At 38.6% G+C, this 9,878-nt stretch overlaps 1 protein-coding gene across 2 annotated transcripts; it reads left to right on the forward strand.

The window, feature by feature from the left end:
- Positions 1-460: 460 nt before the first annotated feature.
- Positions 461-5,314, forward strand: ino80c (INO80 complex subunit C). 2 transcript variants are annotated; one of them, XM_088999565.1, is made up of 5 exons: positions 461-900; positions 1,294-1,422; positions 1,513-1,624; positions 3,404-3,492; positions 3,544-3,683. In XM_088999565.1, exons 1-4 carry the CDS (start codon positions 727-729, stop codon positions 3,487-3,489), a joined length of 501 nt encoding a protein of 166 aa, XP_088855691.1. In that variant the 5' UTR covers positions 461-726; the 3' UTR covers positions 3,490-3,492; positions 3,544-3,683. The 2 variants fall into 2 exon arrangements, with proteins under 2 accessions (XP_088855691.1, XP_088855690.1); XM_088999564.1 differs by having other exon boundaries at positions 556-900; positions 3,404-3,471; positions 3,544-5,314.
- The last annotated feature ends 4,564 nt before the right edge of the window (positions 5,315-9,878 follow it).

The raw sequence follows: 9,878 nt of genomic DNA on the forward strand, positions 1-9,878 counted from the left end.
TTTAGGACGGAATTGCAGATATTTCACTTTTGTGCTTAAATACATTTCTTCGATGCTTTCCTCGACTTCTTTAATCGATCGCAAACCCTTATGCTTTCCTCTTCAGAACTATTTGAATCATATTCATAACTGCATGAGTAACAAGAAATGATCTTTTCTGAATCTGAACTCTCTGAAGCCATTGTTTTGATTCTGGAGCAAGGCAGTGTGTGAAGGAGTTTCCCGACGAGACGTCACGAACATGGGTGCGGACTTTCGCAGTCTCTCCAGTTTTTAGCTCATTCGTGGCAGTTTTGGGCAACTTTAAGTAATTTTTATTGGTGTTTTGCGTTTGACTAAAAATACCAGCCTGCACATTTTGAGTATTTTAGATGTTATAAAACGTTTTTCTGATGTCAGTTAGGAAACTAAAAAAATGGGTCGGTTGTCCTTTAAATTATATTCAATTGTACCACCACAAATATCACTTACTATTTTCTTTATATGACTTGAATAAATAGTATATTTGTTAATTGTCTGGTTATCCGAAAAATTAAGTTAACAATAATAAATTACTATACCTGTACGTATATAACAAAAATCGAATCTCCACATGCGTTTCATGGGAAGTAAAATGTATCAACATCCGGGTGACGCATGTCCGTCCGTTTGTTGGGTCGTTAATGCTAATGCTAATCTTCATCTCCGGGTTAAAACGCCGCATTTCAGCCGACTGTATCGCAACACATGGCATCTCAGCTCCCTATTACAATCAAGAGCCATCATTTGGCCACCGGTCCTACTTCTCTGCGGGGGAAGAAACGTCCCGGGAGCCCGGCGGTGTCTGCCGCTCAACCGCCGAGCGGTGGCACCAAGAAAAAGAAAGCCCCTATTATAATGACACAACTCACGCAGAATCAGGTAGGAACAAACCAGCTTCTAAGTCTATGGTGTTCTGTCAAGTTGTTTCATTTTTCAAATACACAGCGCGGTGCTTAACGCATTAACTTTGATATACTGCATGAGCATTTTTTAAATAGCTTATCAGACAAAAATAAAACATGTCCCTTCTCGCGAAAAATTCAGTCAAAATGTGATGGGTTTGTTCACGTGATACTTAAATTAAGCTGGACACACAGCGAAAGTGACCAATAACTATTCGAATTGTTTTGACAATTTCATGTGAATCAATGCCCAGACTCTCTTTTTACCTGAAACTCTCATCACATTTTAGATTAGATTAGTTTACCCTTTACTAGTCTCACAGTGGATACATTTACATTTCACAGCCACAATTTTCTGTTTTCCAATCAGATGTCAGCAGGAGAAGTTATTACTGACATGAAGACGTTTGGACTGGTAGACAGCTCGCCATTAACAAGCATCAGCACCAGCACAGAAAGCACTGCCAAGCCACCACCGTTTAAAGATCCCTCATTTATGGTGAGTGAGTGTGATGTTGTCATTAACTAGCCGTGTGATTTTTGTGTGGCTTCATTTTACAATGTTAATGTTTCCTCTCTATTTTGGTAGCACTCTGGGATTGGCGGAGCAGCAGCGGGCAAAAAGAACAGAACCTGGAAGAATCTCAAACAAATTACGGTTTTGGAACGGACTTTACCCTGGAAACCTGATGACCCAAACTGTAAATGAATCTCTTATTTAACAGATACACATGTGGACTTTTTATGGTATTTCTGCATATAGTGATATTTATAATACTGTAAATTCACACTCCATATATTTTATAATAATAATAATAATAATAATACATTTCATTTATAAGCGCCTTTCAAAACTCTCAAGGTCACTTTACAGTCACAGGATGAGTTTTTTTCTATGGGTGAGCAGCGGCAGCCACACACGCCAGCGTTCACTCAACCCGGAATAACTCAAATAGATAGAAAGCTAGCTAGCTAATAAATAGTTAGTTAGCTAGCCAACAGACAGCCAGCTAGCTAGCCAACAGACAGCAAATAGATAACTAGATAGGTAGCAAGCTAGGTAGCCAGCTAGGTACCCAGCTGGATAGCCAGCTGTCTAGCTAATAGACAGCAAATGGATAGCTAGGTAGTCAGCTAGGTACACAGCTAGATTGCTATCTAGATAGCCAGATAAATAACATACATAAGAGAGTAACACCCACAGAGCACCGTGAACACAACTACACAGTTGACAAACGCCCTGATAAAAATAGCCCCCAAATAAGAGAATGTTTGTTCCTTACTACGGTCCAAAACGAATGTACGCACCAACTGCTTGTCGGCACAGTCAGATCTGAAAACATATTATTATTATTATTAATAATAATAATAACAAAATACATTTTATTTCTAAGCACCTTTCCAAATTTCCCCATTGTGGGATGAATAAAGGTTTTCTAATTCTGATTCAAAACTGTCAAGGATACTTTACAGCATGGGTTTCAAACTCCGGTCCTCGAGGGCCGCTTTCCCTGCTGCAACACACTTGATTGAAATGACCGAGGCTGTTATCAGGCCTCTGCGTGGCTTGCTGATGAGCTGATCATTTGCAGCAGGAAGAGATTAAAAACAAGCAGGAAAGCGTCCCTCGAGGACCGGAGTTTGAGACCCATGCTTTACAGTCACGGCATAAGAACGTCTTTTGTTTTTGTGTGGGTGAGCAGCGGCAGCCATTCGCGCCAGCGTACACTCTTGCCGGAAGTAACACAGCAGCAAAGTTATGAAAGGAAGAGGAAAGGAAAGAAAGAAGTAGAAAAACTTAATACAAAACACAGGAGCTGCTGGAAAGGCAGCCACTCCATCTTGAAGTCAAAAAAACAAAACAAAAACTAATTATTCAACACGTTGATGAGAAGGTTTCTTCAGCCGTCATCTGTACAAAAGTCACTTTTGTACAGATGACGGCTGAAGAAACCTTCTCATCGATGGACCACTCCTGTACGACTGAGAGCTTACACAGACGTATTCAACACGTTGAACACCAGTCAATAAGGCCTTGATTCAAATCGGATCCAAAAGGTCATGGGATCAGAATCAGAATCAACTTCATTGGCCAAGTATGTTGAACACACAAATAAGTAATAGTAATACTATTGCGCAGTCCAGAATATTGCACTTTGAGGATGCTTTGGAGTCATTATGGTTCATCGCAGACTTGTTTGATCACATTCAAACCTTTCAACGCACACCAACATTTTTTAACTGTGCATTAAAATTGTATTTAATGTTATTTTGCTAAGCACAGTTTAAGATTCACTGCATAAGTAGAATATACAATATTTGAAAGGAAACGTATCTGAGACAGAATCAAGAGCCCCTCTGCTGGTTGAGGCTATTTTGGCCTCAACACTGTGAAAATGAGTTCAGTGAATTACGCAACTGATTAAAAAAGACGTGTTTGTCGATTAATTTATCAAGTTTGTTACCTTCCATATTTACAGACTACAGCATTGATGCTCCTCCCTCTCTGAAGCCATCCAAAAAATACTCCGACATCTCCGGACTCCCCGTGAGTAACTTTCATTAATGAGTGAGTTAAGCCTAGAAAAAACATGACATATTATTTTGCATTTTTTGATAGGCAAATTACACTGACCCACAGACCAAACTTCGCTTCACATCCACGGAAGAGTTCTCCTACATTCGCCTCCTCCCGACGGATGTCGTCACAGGCTACCTGGCTCTACGGAAGGCAACCTGTATCGTACCCTGACAGCAAAGTCGTAAATGGACGCTTTTGGAAACAGCCAAGATGGTTAAGAAAGGACCAACGAGAGGAGTGATAAAGTGTGTGAATAGCACAGAAAGGAAAAGAGGAAAGGAGTTTTTTTAGCTTGTTTTTCCGCATTTACCTGCTTTAAAGGACATCCGACACCATTTTTTTGTTTCCTAACTGACATCAGAAAAACGTTTTAAAACATCTATAACATCTAAAATGCAAAACACCAATAAAAATGAGTTAAAGTGTCCCAAAACTACTTCAAAATGACCACGCAGATGGAGAGTTTCAGAAGGCCCCGCCCCCTTGTACGTGACGTCACGCCAGGACGTCTTGCCTTGCTCTAGAATCAAAACAATTCAGATTCGGAGAAGATGCTTTCTTGTTACTCATCCAGTTATGAATATGATTCAAATAGTTCTGAAGAAGAAAGCATAAATGTTTGCAATCGATTAAAGAAGTCCTTCCATATCAATTCGAGCTGTCAGGACTCCAATGTAGCGTCCCAGAAAATGCACAAGATGGTGCCCAAGCTCCGTTGGAAATGGGCTGATTTATCTGCTGGGAATTTTTGTCAACTAGTATCAAATAGTAGTATTGGTGCAACACACAACGATTCGCATTATTTGGGTTTTCCTTCTAACACGGATCAACATGAAGGTTTCAGACCAAACAAAGTACCCAAAATGCATTGTGTGTCGCTTTCTCGGTCAGGGGCGTTCCTGACGTGACATCACGTCAGGAATCGTCACCGACTCAAAAACAAGACTTCCTGAATATGCACTATACTTGAGTCTTAAAACGTAAAATATAGCCTTGTAATATACACTTATTAGGAGTCATTTGAAGTGATTTTACTAATTATGGACACAAGTTGTCCGGAGGTGTCGGTTGTCCTTTAAGAGTGGTTTATTCCTTATGTGACTGTGAATATTTTCACACCTCCAGGTCATTATATCGTCCGTCCATGGAATTGGCATCAAGTGGACTGTTGTGGTCATCTGAGAAGATGTTTTGTTTCTCATCCGAGCAGGCTTTGTCAGTGCATTCACCAGAGCTATGTGAGACAGATAAAAAATGTGGTTAATAGCAGTGTTTGAAATAACGTCTGCCCGGAGGCCCGGGGCGTACAACTTTTACGCTGGGCGTAAAACTTTCAAAATGTCTTGGCAACTTCTTCAAGAAAAAAAAATATTTTTTTCAAATCAAATGTTTGTTTTATTCAATAAAGCAAACATACAAGCAAACAGCTACAAGCCACGTGGACTGCTCTTTCTAAGCGCCTTTCAAAACTCTCAAGTACACTTTACAGTCACGGCATAGTCCGAAACGCGAAACAGGCTTCTTATTGGCTGCCGTGCTGAGTATGCAAAAAGGCAAACGAACGTTCGCTTGGCCAATCAGAAGCCTGCTTCGTGCAAAACGACAACTGGAGCAAAATCTTCAGCAAGGGATATTTATGATAAATTAAGCAAGGGAGGATTTGTGGTAGGTACGTACTTCGTTGATTTATATAAAATTTAATAATAAAAATCCTTTATACTTCACAACAATGTTTTGTTTTTTGATTATTCTCATTTTAATGGTTTCCTATGGGAAATTAATTTTTGGGATACACACTTTTCGCCTTCCACACTGTCTGGGAACCAATTAAGTTCGGAAGCCGAGGTATCACTGTAGTTAGTTAATATTTAACAAAGTCACCAACAATCTAGTTTTGTATATTGTACACCCTAAACCAACACTTTATAGCATTTGGGACTCCTATTGGACTCATAGTTAATGAATTTGAAATATTAGTTGTCAGCAGCAGTGGTCATTGTCTTTTTTTTTGCCGTGAGCCCTCAAGCCAAGCTGATGGCGGCACTCTAGTACATCTGTTCACGTTCCAGCAGCACTTTCGTTCCTGCTGTGGCATCAAAACCTCAACATGGTGATTAATGAGGAGCGAGACAGGTTGCCACCCAATAGCACGTCTATGCGTGCGTTCACATTTTAAGGTTGCTGCGTTGGGGGTTTGTGGCTAACAAATTACAGCAGATGAATTAGAATCGCGGAGGAATTTGCAATGATGTGCAATTGCGCTGCATCATAACCGATTTTTTAAATGTGTTGTATATATACTGTTTATTACCCAAGAGAGGTCATTATGAAGAACAGTTCTCAATGTCACACAGTGAAGTTCTACTTTCTCTAACTATAATCACAACTATGAAATTTATTTTTAAGAGCAATTGTCAGTATACAAATACTGTTTTTCTTTTCCTTTCGGCTTTTCCCTTCAAGGAAAAATCAGTGTCCTCCATCTTCAGAGGTTTGATCCGCATGTTTGTTTTGGCCGAGCTTTTACGTCTGATGGCCTTCCTGACACAACCCTCTGTATTTATCCGGGATTGGGACCGGCACAAGAAGACTTATGTCCCTTTGTGGCTACAGAACAAGCAACTCACTCAGTAAAAGGATCCCAAACACAAAATGGTCATCGGCACAGCGACATTCAAAAAAAAAAAAGCAAAAACTATACTCATCATATATATATATATATATATATATACTATAAGGAAGAGAAAGCGCACAGTGATACTTTGGCTTACGAACTTAATTGGTTCCCAGACAGAATGTGTAAGGCGAAAAGTGTGTATCCCAAAAATTAATTTCCCATATGAAACCATTAAAATGAGAATATTCCCTTCCCAGGTCCCCATAATACTTCATATTCAGAGAAGATGCTTTCATGTTACGCAGCCAGTTATGAATAGGATTCAAATTGTTCTGAAGAGGAAAGCATAAATGTTTGCAATCGATTAAAGAAGTCCTTCCGTATCAATTCGAGCCGTCAGGACTCCAATGTAGCGTCCCAGAAAATGCGCAAGATGGCGCCCAAGCTCCGTTGGAAATGCGCTGATTTGTCTGCTGGGAATTTGTGTCAGCGAATATTAAATTGTAGTCTTGGTGCAACACACAACGATTCACCATCACATTACTGATGTGTTTTCCTTCTAATTTCGCCATCAAGACAAATTTTTCAGACCAAACAAAGTACCCAAAATGCATTGTGTGTCTTTTTCTCGGTCAGGGGCGTTCCTGACGCGACGTCACATCAGGAATCGTCACCAACTCGAAAACAAGACTTCCTGAATATTGAGCGCGAGTCTTAAAATGTAAAATATAGCTATATGCGGTGGAATCTTTGTAAAATATGCTCAGTATAAATCATTTCAAGTGATTTTACAAATTATGGTCATAACTTGTCTGGGGCGTCGGTTGTCCTTTGAGGTGTGTGAAACAGTAGTACTATTTGTACATTTGTACCAGATTCTGTACTTTTATTTCATACTGTATTTATTTTTGGTGCTGTGAAAATGAAAAGTAAATTTCTCCACTGTAAAACAAATAAAGGCTAATATAATATAATTTAATAATTGAAGGTACAATTTATATTTTTTACAATTTTAAATCTTTTTTTCTTAATTTAAAGTGTGTTAAACAGTAGTACTATTTGTACCAGATTCTGTACTTTTACTTCGTCCATGTATTTTTTTTCCCTGCTGTGAAATGTAAATTTCTCCACCGAAAGAAAAATATAGGATAATCTAATCGAATAATTGAAGGTACATTTATTTTTTTACTGTTTTAAATATATATTTTGTCTTAATTTAAGGTGTGTGAAACAGTCGTACTATGTGAACCATATTCTATATTTTTACGTCCTGTATTATTATGTTTTTGCTACTGTGAAATGTAAATTTCTCCACTGTGAGACTAATAAAGGCTAATCTAATCTAATAATTGATGGTACATTTAATATTGTTTACTTTTTTAAGACAATTTTTTTTCTTAAATTAACGTGTATAAAACTGTAGGACTATTTGTACCAGATTCTGTACTTCTACCGAAGTAAGTATTCTTTTATTTTATTATCTTTATAGAGCATTTTAACTTCCGGCATTGTAACCAGAGAAGCCGCTGAACAGTGTTGATAGCAATTTTCAGCCTTGCAATTACACTTTATTACCACCAGGGGATGGTACAGATACGTTTATTCAACATTCACACGGGCACCGATGCCATTTTTTCGTCACACCTGCAAATCACCATATTGGCAGTAATAGTTCAAATTTATGCTGTAGCAGTGACGTGCGGTGAGGTTCATGGATGGTGAGGCACTGACGTCATCACAGTCAGATTTACAAACATATGAACTCCACAGAGTAGCTTATTCACCATTTGATTGGCAACAGTTCACGTGTTTTGTTTAAAATGTCATGTCAGCATTCTTTATATACACAGAAAAAAGAATTAAAAAAACGTTGTCATGTTACCTTTACTTGTAAATGAAGTCCATGCGCCGCTTCTTCTGAAGAAAAGCATCAATAACTTTTTTGTAGAAGCCTTCCTTGTCTTTCTTCAGTTTTAAAAGTCTCTCTGTCTCAATGGAGATCACTGCCAGTGAAGAAAGTCGTCCTTGATCAGTCCTGTTCCGACTGTATGTTTGCAGTGTTTTCGGTGCTGAGAATGACCGCTCCACTGATGTTGTAGTAGCTGGAACAGTGAGCATGAGCAGGAGCAACTTTGGCACCTCACGAATAGTTTCAATGAGATCCTTCTGGGCCAAAAAGCTGAGAAGCTGTCCAGGAGATTCACTCCCTCACCGTTGTTTCACCTCCATTCTGAAAATAAGGCCAAGCAACACAAAAAATGACTGGATGGTTGCACTTAACTTGCTAACTGTTTACTGTAGCTTGCTCTCACTAATTCTATTATTCTGCAGCCGAGGAGGCACAGCCTCACCTGCCTCCCCTAACTGCACGTCACTGTCAGCTGTAGTACCACTCAGTATTACCGAAAAATCAATATAAATGCCACTGTTGAAGTTGATATATCAAGAAATAAAAAAAGTGAGTGACAACGAAATTGTATTCACAATTTTGCAGGCTATTGTACAATGTAATATTTCTAGCATCATTACGAATCTAATAGCTTCTCATCATTTTTTGTCGAGGACAATTTATTGTCGAGAACATGTGTCTTGGGAGATACATGATACAAATGAGCGCGATTCCATTGCTCATTTGCTCCTCGGTCTTCCCTCTTTTCTTGTCACCGTTATGTTGCCTAATGAGGGAGAGAAGATGCTGTCTGTGCTGTCTAATGCTGACACAGTGTAAGGGGGTTTTGCTTTGGCTTTGTATAACATGGAGCTGATTATTTTCACATGTAGCTGGGCATATTATTCTTAATTACAGTTGCAATGCCGGATTATTCACTTGGCCTTGCTGACATCCAGCACGGATTGTTGTCGAAAATTGACTTTTCAAGTGCTTGGTTTTAGAGTTTGAAGTGCCTGCTCATCCAATATTTCTGTAAATTTTTAGTTTTCTGTCTTATTGTAATGTGTCTGTACATAAACGGTCACCGTTACATAACAGTGGGGCTAATTTAAATAACACGGCGGGTTTTTTTCAGCCATTATCCAATCACCTTGTCAAGGTAATGAAAACTGTAATTGTGCCTGTCATGGTTCGGTTTGCAACCAACAGTCCACTCCATTGCCAGGGTTATTGTCATTGTCACTCAAATTCCAAGAACCCACAGAATATTGAGTTTTAGGACTACATAAACATTCAATACAGCTTTAGAAACATTAGACTCTCTTCTTTCATCAGAAAAAAACGTTCATTCCTAAATTATATGTGTCTGGAGTTTACTGAGATTGAAATGGGGGTGTCTGTCAAAAAATACAATGCAATACATATATAATAATAATAAAACTGCTAAGTGGCACTATACAGTTCCATTTTGGCTACTGTTGAAAGAGTTGAAAGAGTTCAAAGAGTTAATGGCTTGGGGGAAGAAGCTGTCAATATAATATAATATAATATAATATAATATAATATAATATAATAATAATAATAATAATAATAATAATAATAATAATAATAATAATAATAATACATGTAATTGCCTTTCAAAGCACCCAAGGACACTTTACAACTCAAAGAAAGATACAATTAAAGGACAACCGACGTCTCCGGACAAATTGTGTCCATAATTTGTAAACCACTCTCAAGGTCACTTTACAGTCACAGGATCAGTTTTTCTGTCGGTGAGCAGCGACATCCACACGCGCCAGCGTGTTCACTGAACCCGGAAGTAACTCAAATAGATTGAAAACTAGTTATCTAGTTAATAGAGAG

The sequence above is a fragment of the Hippocampus bargibanti genome, linkage group LG06, assembly GCF_051943395.1.
Source record: "Hippocampus bargibanti isolate YZ-2025 linkage group LG06, ASM5194339v1, whole genome shotgun sequence".
Classification (NCBI taxonomy): Eukaryota; Metazoa; Chordata; class Actinopteri; order Syngnathiformes; family Syngnathidae; genus Hippocampus; species Hippocampus bargibanti.